Source organism: Xiphophorus hellerii, chromosome 24, assembly GCF_003331165.1.
Source record: "Xiphophorus hellerii strain 12219 chromosome 24, Xiphophorus_hellerii-4.1, whole genome shotgun sequence".
NCBI lineage: Eukaryota > Metazoa > Chordata > Actinopteri > Cyprinodontiformes > Poeciliidae > Xiphophorus > Xiphophorus hellerii.
The window spans coordinates 6,850,496-6,870,459 of NC_045695.1; the positions used below are offsets into that span (position 1 = coordinate 6,850,496).

At 42.3% G+C, this 19,964-nt stretch overlaps 1 protein-coding gene across 1 annotated transcript in view; it reads right to left on the bottom strand.

The window, feature by feature from the left end:
* ptgfrnb (prostaglandin F2 receptor inhibitor b) overlaps positions 1 to 19,964 on the bottom strand; it is a 54,883-nt gene that overhangs the window by 22,626 nt on the left and 12,293 nt on the right. Inside the window, exons 5-10 of the mRNA XM_032555969.1 lie at positions 17,194 to 17,601; positions 6,393 to 6,539; positions 6,148 to 6,308; positions 5,941 to 6,061; positions 4,441 to 4,654; positions 4,175 to 4,362 (exon numbers count right to left, since the gene is read on the bottom strand). Of these exons, the coding sequence (XP_032411860.1) occupies positions 4,175 to 4,362; positions 4,441 to 4,654; positions 5,941 to 6,061; positions 6,148 to 6,308; positions 6,393 to 6,539; positions 17,194 to 17,601 (1,239 nt within the window). The remainder of the gene's footprint in view (positions 1 to 4,174; positions 4,363 to 4,440; positions 4,655 to 5,940; positions 6,062 to 6,147; positions 6,309 to 6,392; positions 6,540 to 17,193; positions 17,602 to 19,964) is intronic.

Below are 19,964 nucleotides of genomic sequence, written 5' to 3' on the forward strand. Positions count from 1 at the left end.
TAGAATGAGGTTTGATTGGGTCATTGGTGCAACTTTTGAGTAGTTCTCAAACATTTACACTGCTAAAATTTCACATTTAAAAACAGGAACTCATTATAAAAAGATACATAATGTATAGAAAAATGTGAATTTCAACTGAAAACATTAAGTGAAAGGAAAAGCAGAATGGCATTGATAAGACTAGTGAACTCTAGTCCAATCGTCTGTCACAGAAAGTCTGATTCTAATGTGTAAATTTATGAGACCCAGTTCATTTACAAGTGCTGTAAAACGGCCTAAGAGGAGCTCCTGACACGCTAGCTGTGCTTTCAGGGCATCAACAAGGTGCTCTAAAGAGTAAAAATGTTTCTAAATTACGAAATCGGATCCAGAGAGCTGGAAAATTCTACTTTCTCACATCTTGTCACATTGCAATAACAAATGTAAAAATTTTAAAAGGAACATGATCTCAATCCCAAGTCTTTATGCAGCCTAAAACAGGTTTTCTTCCTGTATTTAGTTCCATCAGTTTACCAATAAGCTCAGGTTTGCTTGTAGCAAACTGGATTAAATTTGGTTTGTCTATGAAGCAAATTCACAAAAAAAATTTTGAAGGCACAACGATTAAATTTATATATAAAAATATATTGTTAATTCAGTTTGATTAGGAACAGATACCAATTCAGTCACACTTGTAAAACAGTGCAGTCCATTGGTTTAGTTTTTCAATGAACAGATCACATAGAGTCACTTCTGTAGGATAAACATTCTCACCAGCTGCGTTTCCATTTACCATAAAACTACGCAAACTCAAATTGCGACAACAAATGTGCTAAGAAAAACACGGCAATTTAAAATATAAAAAACAGGTTTTTAGATTTAAAAAAAAAAAAGAAAAGGTTCTGGCGCTAAGATGACTTATGACGTACAAACGTACCCATGTGTGGTTTCAATTGCATTTCTTATTTAATGGAAACACTGCAACTGCGTAACTCTGCTGAATTTCGACAAAGTCTCATGCACAGCTGTAATGGAGATGCAGCGGAAAACCGACCTTTTAACAGGAAGGAACCTCCGGCAGAAGCAGAGGCTGGCTTGCTGGTTTCAGACGCTATGTCTGAAACCAGCGTCTGAAACCAGCAGAGCATTTGGAGTGCTGCGTCACGTCCAAATGCTGGGGGATCTTGTTTTAAAACTTACAACATGTTGCTTTAAATCATCTCCAAAGCTTTCTCTCTGATCTTCCCGCTGTGTTCCTTGGTCTCACTGGTGTTCTCAGGGGACATTTACAAAGAGAGTAAAGGAGTTGGAATCCGAAAGCAGGGAACACATCTTAAATCCTTACTTGCTACATTTTCTTTCTTTTTTTTTGCAAATGTAGCAACGTCACATTAAAATGCAAAGTGAAAAACACATGAAGGTTCATTTTGAATGCATAAAAAACAGAAAATAAAAGACACTTTTGTACCAATCCAGTCTTTCCTCTGCAGCCGCACCACATTTGCGGTTCTGCCAGATCGCATTCGAGCTGAAATACTTGACGGGAAATGTGTGAGCGAGGTTTTACATTTCCATACACTCAGAAACAGGACAACACCTCGGAAACGTTGAGGATACGGCTGGAGGAAGGAGTGGAAGATGTTCGCACAGAGCTGAGCTTCCATCCCCTCAGGCGAGCGTATGGGGGCTCTCCACCAGCTCACATTGACGCTGGCACACCGTTTATGTGGGTGTGTTTGTGGGCTAGCAGGAGGATGGAGGGGGTCAACTTAAAATATTCCACTTGGACACACACTTGAAAGATTCCACACACATTTAAGCGAGCGGAGACGGGAAAAAAAGAAAAAAGAAACGAAAGCGGCGGAGCAGATCTTCGCAGCCGGCTGATTGGCCAAAGGGCTTCGCTTTGAAGACGTCCCAGAGAGAGAGAGAGAGGAGACGGGGCAGGATGGATGAGCAGGGACAAAAAGTGTGAGATGTACGTGGAGCTGAAGGCTCCCGCTTCCCCCAGAGAGAGACCGAAACGCAGTCCTGGGTTTATCATCTGGTTTTCCACGTGTCTCGTACGTCCCACAGCCTATAAGCGTCTTTGCCTCCTACAAATATCGCGAAGATGATTCAAAAATGTGGCATCTGATGTGTAGGAACAAATATGGGACACAAACCGCTCCAAAGCAGCGTTCTGACCGGGAGGACGAGTCTGTTTTAAAGTCATCTAGAAAAATATACAGAAAATCACACATCTGCATAATAATGGCACATTTTGTGAACAAAGTTCAACACAGCATTGGCCATGACCATGAGGGTTAATGCAGCTCTTTTATTCTTTAGATATTTACCTTTTTGATGAATTACATAAGGTAATTGACACAAGGAACACTAAAAGTGTAATTTAAACGTTTGGAGCAAATAGAGTAGCATTCTGACAGACCAGCGATGTCTGTGACTAGAAAATTGCGTGAAATCTCTAGATATCTATATTGACATGAGGGAATTTCACATGTGGACCCATTCTTTGATTTCAAAATCTTATTTAAAATATACATTTCACCCAAATATTAAGATCTCCTTGTTCGGAGGAATGTCTAGATTCTGTCAGAACTCTGAGCTTTCTGTTCAGACTTTTTTTTTTGCACCTGTTGAGACAAAAGCAGACGTAAGCACTGGACTTGAGGGTCGTTTGAATGCGATTACATTTAATACGCAAAGACTTTTATGAGTGAAGCCTACGCTAAACACGTTTATGCACGTGAATGTGCAAACTCTGTTAGTTTCTTGCATCTTATTGGCCCACAAACAGAACTTAAAATCTATTCATTTTAATATCTTACCTTAAAATTTCAACTTATTTCCATTTTCTTTGTTTACTTGCTTTACCGCAAACATTTCCAATTTTTATCTACCCTTCCATCTTCCTTTCTACGTTCTCTTGTACTCGGATTACTTTCACACCAACAAACCTTTCTTCTTCTTTTTTTCTCCTCGTCCACTCCATCACCTCCCATCCAGTTTCCTCTTTTAGTTTCCAACTTCCCAGTCAGATCAAAAGACAATAAGTAGGCCAGTGGCAGTGGTGGGCGTCAAAGAGCTCTAGGTGTGTGTGTGTGTGTGTGTGTGTGTGTGTGCTTTTTTGCACATTATTAGGGACTTCATTTTACACGTGAGTGGATGGAGGATGTGTTTGTAATGTGTTAGGAAGCAGAAAAAAGGAGCTGCTTCCATCTTTCTTTCACTTACTGCAAGACTTTAGTTCACTCACTAATGATCTGAGGACTTTTATGAAAGCAAATAAATCACTGAAAGGCTGCAAAATGGCTTTGAATAATTAATGAATGCGGATGCAAACAGGAAAGGATTTTGTTTGTTTTGAAATGATAGATTCTGTTGGATTTTTATTAAATGAGATGGCTCTCTTACAGAGCTCCTGCTGGGAAGCCATATAAGCGATACTTAATTTTAAAACGTGCAGGTCAGAGATCAGGAGTCGGTTTCTAACGAGCCAGTGAGCAGATGGCGGTCCTGTTCTTGTGTTTTATCTGCTTTAAAATGAAATGTGAATCTCCTTTAAACATCTTAAAGCAAATTCTGCTTCATAAATTACAATAAAGTCTCCAATATTGGACAAATAACAGCAGCACGTCAAGTCTTGCTTTTCTTGATATCGGATTTGGCTTCAGGATTCATGCATCACAAAAATCCAAGATGTTCCTGCAGATTTTTGCTAGCACAGTTTTTTCTTCCACTAAACTTTCCAAAAAATATGCAAGGATCCAGCCTGAACTGGTCATAAGACTGTAAAATTAAGTTTTACACTTAATTTGTGTTTATCCTCTAAATTAACAGCAATAAATGCTTAAACCATCTCAGTCTATGTGGACTTTATCAAGAATTTAAAGGTTTTGAACTAATATTTTGAAATAAATCTACTTTTCCATGACCTTAGAAGGCTACGAGATGAACAGATAACAGATTGTGTTTCTTTTTCTTAACAAGAAAAAGAAACACAAAACTTTTACAAACAATTGAGGTTTTAAAAAACACGCAGTCATCTATTAGAAAACGATTAACAGAGAAGAATACAAGGATGGGAGGAGGGGGGAGAGTGGAGCCTTTCTTCCACCCTGCCGGGGTGGAGAAAGGCTTAGTTAGATAAACTAAGTAAAAAAAAAAAAAAAGAAGAAGCGTGTGGACGTACCGTCTTCTTTAATGAAGATGTTGACTTTGTTGGACTCCGACGTGGCGGCGGTGGTCCAGGACTGATCGGGCTGCTGTTTGGTGAAAGCCGTGACGTTGCACCAGTAGTAACCTGTGTCGGACACCTGGACGCCCTCCAGGCGGAAGCGGAACTCTCCCGAGCCGGTTTTGGAAAGAACCAGGTTGTCGCTTTGGGAGCAGGTCGAAGGACAACTTTAGAATCAAACTTCGGAGTGTGTTGTTTAAGGTGAGGGACGGTGTGTGTACCTCCTAGCTGGGTCGGTGATCTGCACAACGTTGTCGGGGCTGAGGGACATGATGGTTTTGACGCCGCCTTTCATGCCGTCCTGTGATTGGATGTACACGGCGAAGCCGATCCAGTCCCCGATGTTCTCGGTGACGGCGGAGCAGCTCATCTCAAAGGTAGCCCCGCCCACAGAGACCTGACGAATGGTTTTGGCCGCGACGTTGAGAGTGGGGGCTAAAAATCGCAAGCAGACCTTAAATCAACTTTAGAAGAGGTCACAGCACAACGTTTCCTGGGTTTGAAAAAACTTAAGTTGACTGAGATTTTAATACTTTAATATTCCAGTTCATCATGAAATCATGGAGGATATTTCTATAGTAGGAAGGCTAAGGAAGGAAGGGTAGGAGGATGTGAGTTAGGAAAAAAAAATACACAGAAGGAATGGAGAAAGGATACTGGAAGGAAAGACAAATAATGCAAGCAAGGATGGATACAAGGAAGTAATAAAGGAAAGAAGGCAGGAAGGTACGGTGGATGGACAAGATAGGAAGGAAAAATACAAGGAAGAAAGGAAAGGATACAAGGAAATGAGCAAGTATACAAAAGAAATAAAGGACCAAAAGGCAGAGAGGATACAAAGGAGGAGGGGAGAAACTAACAAGATCGCATCAAGGAACAAAATGGAAGAAAGGATAGACAGACAGAAGGAAGAAGGAAATAAGGAAACAAAAATTTAAGGGAGAGATGAAAGAACATGAAGTAAGTGAGGTAGGATACATGGAAGGATAGAGAGAAAGGGCACAAAGTAGGGAAGGAAGTTACGAAGGAATGAAGGAGGACATAAAGTAAGACAGACGGAAGGAAGGAAAAGAAAGATGGTTGAGGAACAAGAGGAAGGAAGCAATGACCCAAGTGTTCAAGGAAGTGATGTGATGGTAAAAAAAAAGTCTCAAAATACTTTTTGCACCCACACTTCCATTTTCCAAACTTCTCCAGGCCTGGAAAATTCTGAAATAAAATTCCAGACTTTTACAGACTACAGAGGAACCTTGCCTTTTATTTTCTAAAACTGGCACCGACGCAGGCAGCCTTCGAAATGTGATGACATCATGGCCCGATTAGATAAGCCGAGGTCAGAAAGTTCTCGGCGGACAGGAAGTAAATGTGTGCGTGCATTGTGGGTGAAGAGCTGAGACAACAAGTTGTCTTTTGTGGGATTTCTCTGTGAAGTCCGGAAACTGCAGCTACAAAATCAGAGCAAAAGCTGAAAATGCTACTTTTCACTGGTGTTAGCTTGGTACTTCAATCATTTCGTCTAAAGCACTCAAGGCTTCTCTAAGCTGCAGACGTCAAAACTCTTTTTGAACCAGAAGTGCCCGGGATTTAATCTGCAGCCATTAAGTTAAACAAAAGAACAGCCTCGACGTCTCAGTTTGAGATCCCAGACGGATTTTGTTCGTTTAAATCAATTAAAACGGTCATAAAAGTGGACGTGAGACGGCGTTCTGAATCTGGCTTACTCTTGGTGTCCCACCGTACGGTCAGCGGCGAGCTTTTGTACTCGACGGCCTGCACCATCTCCCCCTGGCTGCTAACGCTCCAGGCAGAGACGGCGCACACATACTGGCCCATGTCGATCTTCTGCAAAGGGATAAAACGATGTTTTAACAGGATTGAACTTAATGCCACGTTGTCGGATCCTCTGGTTGTGGTGATTATCTTCTTACCTGTGAGCGGAGAAACCGCAGTTTGAACGTGTTGGGTCGGGCTCTGCTCAGACCCAACACTCCGCTGTCCAGCCTGTCTTTGTACGCCGAATTCGACTCCAGGTTGCCGTAGGCGTCCAAGGAGCCAATGAGCTTTGGAGACGGAGCGTTTGTCCCCTTTTCTATTAGTGATTGGATAGAATCAGTAAGTGAACATAGAACAGAGTTTTCAGCTTAAAAGGAAAAGGATAATTACTGTGCAGTACCAGGAAGACCGATGTGCTCCCATCTGACACCCAGTCTGCCCCCTGGTGGTAGCTGGAAGATGTTGGTCACGTCACAGGAGAGCTCTATGGGCTCGCCTGCCTTCTGGGGCTTCGTGGCGGCTTCCAGGGTCAGCGTGAAGTTCGGCTCTGTGGAGAAAAGAGTGAGGAAGGAAAAAATGAGCTCCGTCACATTATGCTTGCACGTAAAAAGGCATAGATACGCCATAACAGGAGAAGAAACAAGACCTATCAGTTTAACAGAGGTCTTGACAGTGCATAGGAGAACCACACACAGCCACAAAAACCTGACATCTAAGTCCTTAGGTTGGTCACACACTGCTGTGAGACGAGATCCCACTCTTTAAGCGCCGTTTGTTACAACTCAGCCAATGTCGCCCCCTTTTCTATTGTTGAGTCTCGCTCTAGCAGGTTAATGACTGGTTCTAGTTAAGTTGAGTGTGTCTTCATGAGCAGCGTGTTCTTTGCTATGCAGCATCTACGTGGGTGAGTCGTGCGCATGCTAAAGCAGTGGTCGGTGCGCCGATGGTTTCGTTTTGAGCGCGCGCCCTTGGGCGGCCAGTTTCTCTGAAATCTCCCGGCATATTTGCTCGTTGCGGGTCGCCCCGTCCAGTTGACGATGCACGTGCTGTTCCGCAAGCATCGCCTTCGCGTAGCCAATGACGTCAATCAACAAATGCAGTACTGCCAGATTGCTTTCCCTACAATCTTTACCTCCAATGATGACAAGACTCACTTGTCCAGTGAGCGATGTGCCATCCCTCACCTCTCCTCTGTAAGTTCTGCTTGGCTGTTCAACCAGCAAAACACATTTTCCTTCACAAACTGCCAAAATGCATTGCTATGTTAAAGAAATTATTGGCCAAACACAAATTTGCTGATGCTTTTTCCCTATTTTTCACGATGTACAGCAATTTTATTTAGTTGCAAGTTGTGCTTCAGAAAGATCCATTTTTCTCTCCAACTCTCAGGACTATGTGGAGTGTGTTTTATGGTCCTGTTGCCAACCAGGCTGAAATTTAATTGAAGCAAGGAACCTGATATGATGACACTCCAACCTGATAACAACCAGAGTTCCCCTGCTTCACCCAGAGCGGCAGATCTTCCCCCTCTGTCCGACATGCCAGCATTTTGTCATTTTACAGCAGTTCAACATCAGCCTATGAATGCAAAATGATTCCTGTGTGTTTTTTTTAATTTAGTTGGTGTCAGGATAAAGTGGAGCCGACTGTCTGAGCCAGAGGACCATAAATAGACCTGAAGTAACACAGTTAACTGCGCGAGAAGAGGTGTGTATCGCAGCGTTAATAGTGAGTGTGTGTGGGCGGTGAGGCAGGTCCTCACAGCCAGACATCCAGATTGCAGCTTTACACGTCAATGAGCAAGAAACACACACCATGATCTCCACTGAAACACACGGTGTGTATGTATATACAGTACACCCACACTTTAGCGGAAGAGGGGGGGCTTGACATAAACCAGCTTTACCACATCAGGTACAAGTCAGTAAACACACACAGATCAAAGCTATAAATACAGGTGCACCAGTGTGAGTTTGGCACAGCTAGCGGTGCGGGTGATGTCAGTTGGACGTCACACACACACACACACACTGACTCATGCACTGTCACCATCTGCTCTGAAACACACACACTTTGATCAATGAGAATGTGTGAAGCTTCTCTGCCAATTAGCCACGCGCCCCTCTCACAAGCGCCGAAGCCTTGCCTTATTTAGGTAAGCTGCACGGCCTCGCGACGGATGTTGAGTCTCGCGTTGTCAGGTTTGGATGCTCAGTGCGAGGATTTGCACATAATGCCCATTTATCTCCAGCTTCAACTGAACAAACTGACCACGCCCGCAAGACGCACGGCTCGGTAGGACATTCTGTAGAGTAGCAAAAAAAAAAGAAAAAAGGAAGCTGAGGCTATGATTCACTCTGGACCATTGAAATGGAACCGTAACAGATTGGAAGAACATGGCCTGGTCCGGTAAGGCTCAGTTTCAGCTGTAGAGGTCAGTTCTGGGAATAAACGACATGAAACCATGCATCTGTCCTGCTTTGTACCAGCGGTTCAGGCTGCTGGTGGTATAACAGCATAGCGGACACTCTTTGCACCCTTAGAACCAACTGAACATTGTATAAACAATGAGAGAAAGATTAGAAACCTTTAATGAGATGATCAATTTTCTGAAGAACTCCATATTTCAACACTATAAAAAGGTCCTTGTGAGAGAAAACCATAAATCATAATGGTTTACCTCCGTGTTTACATTAAGCGTATGAAAGCTGCAGGTCATTTGATCGCTTCAGCATTTTCACTTTCGTTTTTTTTATTATTATTATTTTGGAACAAGTCCTAAAACAAGCCATCTGCTACGGACTGCTTTGCGTCATCCATCAATCAGAGGAGAATCTGGAATCTGCTCAGTCTACCAGGGATGAAATGAGGATCTGCAACTGGAAAATCAAGAGTTATTCTGGATTAATTCAGAGGTAATATCTCATCTGAGTCCACTGTTCCAACTGGGCAACAAAACGACCACAAATTTCTCCTAAAATAATGTGAGATCAGTTAAATGAAGAGATCTGGACATTTTTTGTGATTATTTATCTTCGCAATTTCAATAAAATGCTGAAGTAGAGAGACAAATACATATGGGTACAAAACTGTTTGGCTTCTGGATATGAAATGGAGCCAATCAACGATGTGTGGCCATGAAATGGCAAATCTAGAAAGTCAAATATTTTTCCACATTTGTTTTCCCAAACGTTTCCAGGTCTGGAAGATTGGATTCCTGTTCACACTTTTCCAGACTATAGACACCCTACAGATCAACATTTCATAATCTCCTGCTTTTGTGTCACCAATAACAGAAACAAAATCTCATGTTTTGACAGTTGTGGTCTCTCTAAGCCAGGTAATCTTTCTGCCTGGCAGAGGCCATCTGTTTCAACAGCAGACCCTGTAATTACATTGCTTGTGGTGATCATTTGGTTTTTGAAACAGGATTTGATTTTTAAAGGAACAATGTTTTTCCCTCCTCTGTTGGATAAGCGGCCGGGCACACACAGCTGACTGTCGGCTTAAAGGAGCTAAAGACGAAAAGTTTTACGGATTTCGCTCAACTTCTCAATAAACAGCTTCAACAAGAAGAATATGACGCAGATTTTTAGTAAGTTTAGAACGGAAAACAAAAATCGACCCACGCCCATGTGTTCGTATTCTCATATTAGTCGGGTTTGAATGTTTGTTCAGGAGGCGTGACCCTGGACTTTTACCGGAATCTGATTGCCTTTTCTTCCCCGCTCCGGCTCGATTACAGGTGGGCCGCCTGCCATCGTAGCAACACTCCTATCATCACAAAGGAGACGGCGAGGGAACCCGTGAGCGTCGCGTTGGCTCTCGTTGTTGAGCTGGGCTGGGATTTGACCTCTCGACTGTTGAAGAAAGAGCAGAGGAGCGCACTCACCCAAACCGAGGAAAAGACACAAGAGACGATCCGGTTTCACTGCCGTGTGCGGGCGTGTGTGTGTGTGTGTGACGTAGTAACGGATATGGGGGAAAAAAGCCACCTGAGTCGTTCCTGCTGTCTGTTAAGACGCAGCGCGTCACCAAGGAAGAACAGGAAAGAACCTGCTGACCCTCGTCGAAGAGACGAAAGCAAGCCACGCAAAACACAGACATCCAACCCCACCGAGATCTGTGGGCTTACATTTCACTTGACATTTCAAAAAAATTAAATATTGATCACTCGCCACTTTGAAATCAACTGAAATGTTAAATCGCATATGCTCTAAAGCTCGAATGTTTGATACGTTTCACTCCTGACTCGTAGACGCGACAGGAAGAATGTGGAATGTGGAAATCTATCAAATATTCATTTGACACGGACAAACGGCCGCGGAAGAGTGAAGGTGTTTCAGGAGGACAGACGGGCGCCAAACCAGGTGAAAGCTTAGATTTCAAAAACCGCGGGCCTGCAGCCGAGAGAGAAGTCGGGATTCAGCTGCTTGAACTTTGAAGGATAAATTTCCACCGAGTCCAGGAAACTGCGGAAAGCATCTTAAGTGTTTTCCACAGCTAATCCTGAGTGAAATAAAGTTAAACTCATACTCAGCTAAAAGGCGTTTAGCCATCAACTTCGAGAATCAGCTGGATTAAGCTCCTTTTATTGTCAACAGTGTCATCTGCATAAAATGTGACCAAAATGATAGTTTAATGCTACAAAGAGACTAATTTAAGAAAAAGACAACATTAGGTTTTCTTTTCTGCATCATTTATAGCACAGTGACACCATGGAGCCATTTAACAGACATTACAGTACTAACATTTTTATGAAAATATACCATTTTAGACTTTTTATTTGATCACACATTTTTATTTGTCCTTGTTCCAAATTGCACATTACGCACTAATATTGCATTGTATCACACAGATATAAACTTGTTCAGTTTATATCTGTGTGATACACACAGATATAAATCCCCGTAACAATAGACATTTATTTTATTTGTTTAACTTTGCCAGTAGTATGTAGTATTAATAAAAAAATGCCAACTGAAACGCTTACAATGCCACCTTCAAAATGACAGTTTGTGTTTCAATAATAGACGCTCCTTCCTCTCACACAGTGTGACATCCCCTCTACTCCCAGCATGAATAATTCAAGATTTCCCACCAAGGTCTTAAAGAAAACTCAGTTAGTAGATTTACTAAACAGGAGACCAGAAAGGCCTGATCAGATCATTTCTAAAATTAATTCATAATACATCGGCAAGCACTATGATACGAGACAATTATCTGCTAAAATCTGTTCCAAGTCTTCGAATCTTGAGGAAGAAAAGGCTCGTTTCTGTCACTGTTTCTAAAAAATTTAAATTTATTACCATAAGAGGTGAAAAGACAAATGAGGTCAGCTTACTAGCAAAAACAGCTTTCCATTTCCTTTTATTGTAATATTTCAAACACCTAATAATATCAGCCGGTGGACACCGACTCTCTTCTTCATTGGTAGCTCTTCCGACAGAGAAGAAGGGGGTTATGACCTCAAACAGGGGCTGAACCACCCTCCAATAAAGCCAGCGGAGTTATTTCAACTCAGAATTTCCTCCGAGCGCTTTTTGAATTTTGACATATTTGTTAATCCGATGCAAGTTGTTGTCCCAAGAAGCCGAACCCGCTCACGCTTATCTTCCAATAAACGTCACTGTGACGATAATGCAACGGCTGGTTGAGCTGCAACACCGCACGCAGTGAAAGCTTTCACGTGAAGAGAAGAAGAGCAGAAAGTGTTCCCCTAACACGGCCTGCGATCAAATTCCTTTCAACCACCAATGTCGGAAAGCGAAACGCTGCAAGCATGCGGGCAACCTGTCTGTTTGGAAACGCGTGTCAAACGAGCCGGAACGTGGGTAGGAAAAACACTAACTCCTTAGCTAACACTGCAAGGATTAGAGAAAATTATTCAACCAAAAACAAGAGGAAACAAAAGAAGAGTCTGCAAAAAAAAACATTCAACATTCAACTTCCTGGTTGAACTTTGACCTCCTGCACAGCTGTGCGCCAACACAAACACACCAGTCCGACTGCAAGTTGTTGGCTTCGCCGCAGGAGACACTGAACAAACACGAGTGCAGCGTGTGCAGGCAGCTGCGGTACTTTGCAGTTCTTGTTATTAAATTCCACAGATTAAACTACAAAGATGAACTAGTTGCTAATTAGGATGGATTTTATTCAGAGGGGGGGGGGGAAAGTAAAGGAAGATGAATACAAACGCATGCCAGCGGAAGGGGGAAACATCTTTACCATCAGACACTTGCTAAGTTGTTTTTGCTCAATGAAGAAAAAAAAAAGACTTAGAAAATATAATTTAAAAGAAGAATGAACTAAAAAGATAAAGCATCTGGGGGAAAAATGTTTCTGAAGCAAATTTGTTCTACTTTCAGACATAAAAAAACAGTTTTCCATCTGTACAAGTTTCCCACCTGGAAGTCTGATACATTTCAAAGACTTGTTGAAATCGGTTAACCAAACTATGCTGCATCTCTGCTCTTGGAACAGCGATGGCTAAGCAAAGTGGCGAGTATAAAATGTGCCAACTCAGTGCTTTTGGCACGATGCACCGTTCCTGTTTAAACATTTAAATCCTTTGTGTGATCCAACCAACCTTGATGCACATCGCTCCGCTTTTTGCGTGCACTGCTTCCCAAAAAATAAAAAATAATACATTGAAGCTGGACAAAAATGTAAAAAAAGTTTAAATCGGTCCGAAAAGTTTTGCAAGACACTGTACATTCATTGTAAAAACACAACAACAAAAAAAAAAACATCCATATGAAAACTTTAAGCTGCCCTTTCTTAAGTGACATGAGAATAACTCCAGCTGACACAACACGCTTCGCTGGGGGAGGCACAGCCGAGGATTTGCGCACGCATGTGTGTGTTTCTGCCAAAGGGGACCTCCTAAACTAGTTCTCCAAGTCTTCCTGCGCTCCCTGGAAGGCCGTGCCCTGGGTCAATCGTTATGGGAACATAAAGGGGAAGAAACTTTTCGGGCTTCGGATCAGCAGAACAGGAAGTGACTGGTGGACACGCAGAGAGTTTCATCTAATACACAACATTTGGTCAATAAGAAGTGGTGATTCATTGGTGTGTGTGTGTGTGTTTGGGGTGAAGTATGAAGGAATGCGCGCCCTCAGGCTAAAACGTAAGAGGTTACCCTCAGTATGTGGGGCATACAGAAGGCAGTGTATGTGGCATTTACTCTGCAGGAACCAAACTACTTAAACCCCGTGGACAAACTCATGCATGCAGCTGTGCATTAACAGCGAGATTGAGCACAAATGACTGTGATGGTGCCGTTTGATATGTCGGCTTTGCCCTCATGCGAACCGACTTTGGATGGCGGCTGCACCCGGAAAGCCCGGCTGGTATTTCGAAATGTAACACGGAACCTGAAGGCTGGAGGGATCTTCTGGATACGGAGAAGAGGATGCTGTTATTTTAACTAACGGCTCCCGCTGACATACAGCACAGGATGTGGTGGAGCCGGCACACACACACACACACACACACACACACACACACACACACACACACATGCAGGCACAGCTTCGTCCACAGAGACAGGGTGGTTTTAATAAAATGTTTGTGTTTAATGATTGCACGTGTCAGCCGCCGGCGTTTCTTCAATTACTCTAAAAGAAGAAAATGCAACCAACATGGCTTTCACGCTGAATGGTGTTAAAGCTACCAGTCAAGTGTTTGCTGTAAAAAAAAATAAAAATTTCAACCAAACTTACTTAAGATGCAGGTCGTCACCCACAGAACAGAGTCTCATGTTCAGTTTTTATTTTTGTGCGGCTATTTTTGTATTAAATCGTCATTTAATCTGAAAGTAAGCTTCCATTCACACATTCCTCTGGCGACATCACAAAAGGTAGCCAATCAGAGTTGTCTGTATTGTTGTTTTGCGTTTTTCCTTACTTTTTCAGGCGTTTTGAAAAAAATACATCCTTTCAAAGGGCTGTACTGGTATTCTGAATGTCTGTGGCAAAATATTTGTGTAAATATCCTGCAAGAGTTTAAGGGAAATTCATGTCGTGTTTTTCAAATTGTTGCTCAAATGTCCAAATCCAGCATTCGTCCACTGGAAAAGCAGAAGTTGAATACATGCCGTAAAATCGAGACGCTTACTGTAAAGCTACTTCAAGTTACTTCACCAAACCTGAGATTTTATGATTAAAACTGGGTTTTGTAAAACAAAATATAAGGAGCTGTGAGTATTTTTCACAAATTGTCTCAAGCTGAAGCTTTGAGTTTGTTTCACTTATCCAACTTTGTGAACTTTACGAGGCTTTTATTCCACCATTTTTATCGACGAACAAAGATGTTTCTCAGGGTGTTAGTAAATATTTTATTGCAGGGAAGATTTGCTCTTGTTAGATACAAATAGATGTTTGTTTTTTTTTACAAATTGATTAAAACTACACCAGGCACAACATGAAACTTTTATTATAAAGGAAACAAAAAACAACTAAGAACAAACAACAAAACTGATTAGCCATTGATTTTGACTGTATTAATGATAATGTTGGAAACAGAAACAAAGGGCAAACTAATACAATTGTTAAAATATGCAAAACGTGATGATGGATGGACGACCGGGTCAACACGTCTGGGAGCTCTTGTTAGGTTTTCCCAGCCTGCAGCAATCCAATTTTACCAAAAAAAAAAAAAAAAAAAAATGGACCAATGAAAGAAAACCATTGAATTGGAAACAGGGTCATGGTCGGACAATGTCCACTGAAGCAGAAGAAGATCGCTTGAGCTTCTGCAGCTCAAGTAGTTACTTTGGATTGTAGTAAAAAGTGCTTTGAACATCCAGACTTAATGATGATAATCAATAATCAGTAAAGCAAAAAAAAAAACAAAACAGCATGAACACCACTAACCTAACGTGCACAGATTCACTGCTCAATGACATGTTGCCTGAGTGTCCATGAAGTATAAATTTCCCGGTTCCCTTTTGATGTCGGCGATATCTGGCAACCGATTCACCCAAAATCCCACTGAGGGAAAATATGAGGCGTTTTGATCTGATCTGACAATACTGCAGCCAAGAAGCACAACAAAAACAAACCGGACTCCATAAATATAGTTTTATTCTCTCCAGGCCAGGCGCTTCACCCAAATGAGACGGAGACCAAAAAGACTAATTCCACTTCCCAACGATAAAGTGAAAGCTAACGCCTAGCGGGTGAGAATTCCCCAAACCAGTAACATGCAGCGAGGCAGCCGAGCTGAAAGGAGTGATTATGGTGAGGAACATTTCTTCATTAAAGTCAATTTATTTCTTTTAGATGAGGGGACTGGGAATTTGTCAGGAATGCAGGAGCAGCTGTTTTGATATTTATGAATTCGCTTTTGCATCAAAACGTTAATTTCTACTCATACCGGCTAAACAGCCTGGATAAAATAAACAGTTATATTTTGCTGATACTTTAGTTTCAGTATTGCAGAACTTTACTGTTCACAATTAAGGGATTATAAAACCAAATGAATAACATTTGGTTATAATGTCGAAATTAACACAGCATTTGTTCGGGAATATACCATTTACCTACTGTCAAGCACGGTGGTGGAGGGGTGATGATGTGGGCTTGTTTTGCAGCCACAGACGTTCGGTGCTTCGCAGTCAATTCAATAAAAATAAAAAAATAAAACTTTATATAACCCAAAAGAAAATTAAATTAAAAGATCTCTGGTAGAAGTCAGTGTTGCAGAAAATCTCAAGAAGCTTCTGATTGAAGACTACGGCTGGATGCCTCGTGACAAGCTAAAAGCTCAGAGACAATATTCCACACAGAGTTGACTATGATTTTTTCCACAATTTATTCCAAACCGGCTAGCTAACAGCTAAAGCTAAGTCTGCGAGCTGTGCTTCTATTAAAACTCCTCAAAAGTCTATTTATTCACGGAGTTCCTCTTCTCCCGATGATTGTTTAAAAGTCCAATTACAAAACGACCTTGAAATTAAGTTTGAATGATGATCTTGTTTCTCTTATTTTGCATATTTAGCCGGGGATAATAAAGCTAATTCCACTAACTAATTGCCCCCGTGCATAACCTTGCCAGAAAGCCACTTCTTGGTGTAAGGAGAGGGGGGGAAAACAAAAAAGAATCAGTAGAACGTTAGGATTCAAACAGAAGGAATGAAAACTGAAATGTGAAACCGCCACAGACAGTGGGACCACCCACCATGCTGGTAATTGATTGCTGCGTCGACCGTGTTTGACATCGCCGTTCTCGAAGGCAGGATCAGAGCATCAGAGCGCGGGCGCGCCGCCGCACACAGCAACGGCTCACCCAGAGGTAGCAGACAGCAGGAAAGCCATGACTAATCAATCGTCCTCGCAGCGGGAGTCGACGGGGTGACTGGAGGATTAGAGCGTTTCCCCTTGAGATTCTACAGTCGCACGCAGCTCTGCGGCACGTCCGCACGCAAAACAATACGGAGTTACTGTACTCTCGTTGGTTTACAAGTAAACGGAAAGTAAACAGAGCAGTAATCTTACAACTGATCTTGAGTCTCGATGCTGACCAGCAATTAAAGCGCAGCGACTTCCACGGCAACACCATAAAGCAATCATCTCTGTTGCTCTAATTTAACCCCCTCCCCAAAAAGAAAAATATCAAGCTGTGCAGCTTATTAAATATTCATCTAGCTTCAGGACTCAGACGAGAGGAACACTTCCAGAATACATTAATAAACAAAATTTTATCATCATTTCTAACAGCATTTTGGGGAGAGATACTGCGTAAGAGCACTTCCTGAAAAGTACGATGCTGGGATTGAATTCGTTCCTTGTTTCAGAAACAAGATGTAGCAGCACATACGACTGAAAGCAGATGACTTGCACTGTATAAAAAGATATGTACCACTTTTTTCCTCCCTCTTTCTGGCATTAAATAGGAGTAAACCTTTCCTGTTTTAGGACCTTAGGGATTACCAAAATTATGTAACCGCCAGAATAATAGAGATGGGTATTTTAAATATTTTATTAGACTTTATTAAAGTTCTAAAAGTCACTGTAAATGCATTTAAACTCCATCAAACATTTGAAGTATCCTTCTGTGCTGGAATTTTGGCTCATTCCAAGTCTGAATTGATCTTGTATCTTTTTATATAGTGTACACAAGTCTCTAAATAGCTAAAACAAAGCTCGTCATTCAGTCATCTTATCACAGCGGTAAAAACATGCTGTGGATTTACTTACTGATTTCGGAGACCTTCACAGTCACGGGGTTGGAGGTCTTCTCCGCCACCTTGTGCCACCGCCCTGGTCCTCCTCCTGTGATGCGTCCTTCCTCGATAAAGGCTTGAACCCGGCAGGTATAGATCCCGCCGTCCCTGCCGCTCACGCCCCTGACCGCCAACCTGTAGTCGCCGTCTCCGGTCTTCTCCAGGCTCGCCTCGCCTCCTTTCGAGGCGCTCACCACGCCGCTGTGGTTCACGGTGATGATTTCGCGATCGTCGGCCAGCCAGGTCACCTCCAGGGAGAGGGCGCGCAGGTTGTCGGCGGAGACGCGGCAGAGGAGGGTCAGCGTGTTGCCGGGAGACAGCAGCAGTGAAGTGGAGGATTGCGAGGAAGGCGAAGATGAAGCTTTCACATTGAGGGAACGATCTTAGGACAGAAGAAAAGCACAGGATCCAGATTAAAGTTGCACAAAACTGATCATTATTATTTTTTTGCATAACAGGTGAAAAACAACATGCTAACTTCACAATGAAAAGGGAAGATTTGGAAACATTTCTGATTCCAATGAAATGCTACAAACATAAACATTACAATAGCTTGGCTCAAACATGAAAGCTAGCATTATGGTAACTGTGGGTCCAGCTGAACGAGTTCTGAATTCACATTTTAGTTGGACCAGTTTTTTGAACAAATGGTAGAGAAGTTTATAAATATAATCCTTATCCGAAAGTAAGTATAACTTCAGGAGGCTCTCTGTTACGGTAGCTGAGCCTGTAGCTAGTAAGCTAGCTAAGTGGCTAGCATAACACTAATTTCATTTAGAGGGTGTCCAAATGGTGCAACAGTAGAAAATTCTGTTTAATTCTAGGAGTCATTTTGATCATAAGTGTTTGACAGAAACTATACAGACAATAAATGACAAAACTTAATCTCCGATAATCTCTTTAAAATAGAGCAACATCGCAAACTGGGAACTGAAGGGTGAAATGCAGACTCTCTCGTTCCCATTGGGTTCTTTCAGCAGAGATGCTTGAGATGACATTTACAGTCCCATCCGATGATTAAGAAAAAAAAAAGAAAAGGGCCGGTATATTAAAAACGTCAGTCTTTCCTGTGTATCTTTACACCATCAATAGGATCAGCGGTGTGAATATTATCTCTAGTAGCAACGTCAACGCAAGTAAAACGGGAAGGAGTCTCTGTGTGGTGTCTGGAGGAGGACAAAAGGGACAAAGCAGACTCTGTTTGACTTTTCTCATCCTCTTTACCAAAGTCAGTAAGTCAATACGAAGCGACTGGGCCACAATGACTCGAGTCCTAGACCTGGTTGTGCTGTTCATGTTTGGTTTCATTAGAAACCATTGGGTGCTCTCCAGCACTTAAGAGGATATATGGTAACCTAGAGAGATAGAAGATATGGTCTCCACAGCAACTTCAGTGAATGACTGTGTCTAGCAGGGCCTCTGTGTAGACAGGATAAGGCAGAAAGAGGGCCGTTTTAGGGTCATGAACCTCCTGGGAGAGAGCAAGATGGAGAGCAGAGAGAGGTTCGGTGAAGAGGATCCCGCTAAAACAAAGAGAGCCACACAACGGGCTGGGAACTCTCCCACGTCCCTCGCTCTTCTCACACTTCTTGTCTTCCGACTCGTCGGCACAAGGAGCCGTTCCTTCGCGTGGCGACCCCAAAACGAACAGCCCGGATCTGAAAACGATCTGTTGCCGAGATGTCTTGATGACACGCTCTGCAGAGTTTTCATTTAAAGACATCCTTTGAAGGCGGGCTGCCAACCAGCTTTGATCCGTTTTAAGCAACAGAACTAAAAGGTATTCAGATTTGAGGCGAAGGACAAACGGAGCCCAGGGAGTGCAATAAAGCACAGAGCATCAAGGCACAAACCGGCAGGAATTGATTTCCTCCACAAGGCAATTGGGCTTATGAGCAACGGACGCAATGAGTCACTCTTTTTCTTTTTTTTTTTGATGAAGTGCCATTCGACACAGATTGATACTACACGCCATTCAAGCAAGTTACAAATTAACTCTCCCTTTCTTTGTGTTCCTTCAACACTCGTCTTTCACCTCCCAGAGAAACAATTTGAGGAAACCTTGTGTTAACGCCAGCATTTTACAATCCCAGCAGATTGTAAGATGTAATTCTGGGCTGAGCAGCAGACACCAGAGTCAACAACAAAGATACGGTTACTGGATTTACTGCTTTGGACAAACAACGCTTACAGAGTTCTCCATGCTTCTGAGGAACTTTTTTTTTTTTTTTTCATTTTTAGGGATAATAAACACAGGGCCTTGCAAAAATACTCTAATTTTTCCAAATCTTCTTACATCCACAAACTACATTGCACGTTTTTGAGATTTTATAACAGACTAAGAGAAAGTGGAGCATAACTTTGAAGGAAATTTTACAAAGATTTCTTTAATAAAGTATGAAAAGTGGAGCTTTGATTTGTTTTTAGCATCCAGCTCTGGCTGTATGTTTACAACAGTTCTCGCTGATGGACGGTGCACCTCTACACTATCCTCCAGGCACCCTCTGCCCCCCCATCAGGTTTTCCATCATGGCTGACATGTGTTTAGTTCCATCCGTGTTCTAATTTCTCAGATTTCTGCACAACTACGAGCTGCTGACAGATTGTCAAACCGTCGATCTCACAATCACGCACTGCTTTATGTTGCTCTCTCACAAAAAGCTCAATAAATTACATTGAAACTTGTAGCATGACAAAAGAAATGTGACAGTTTTGAACACAAGCATTGGGTGTAAAAAAAAATCC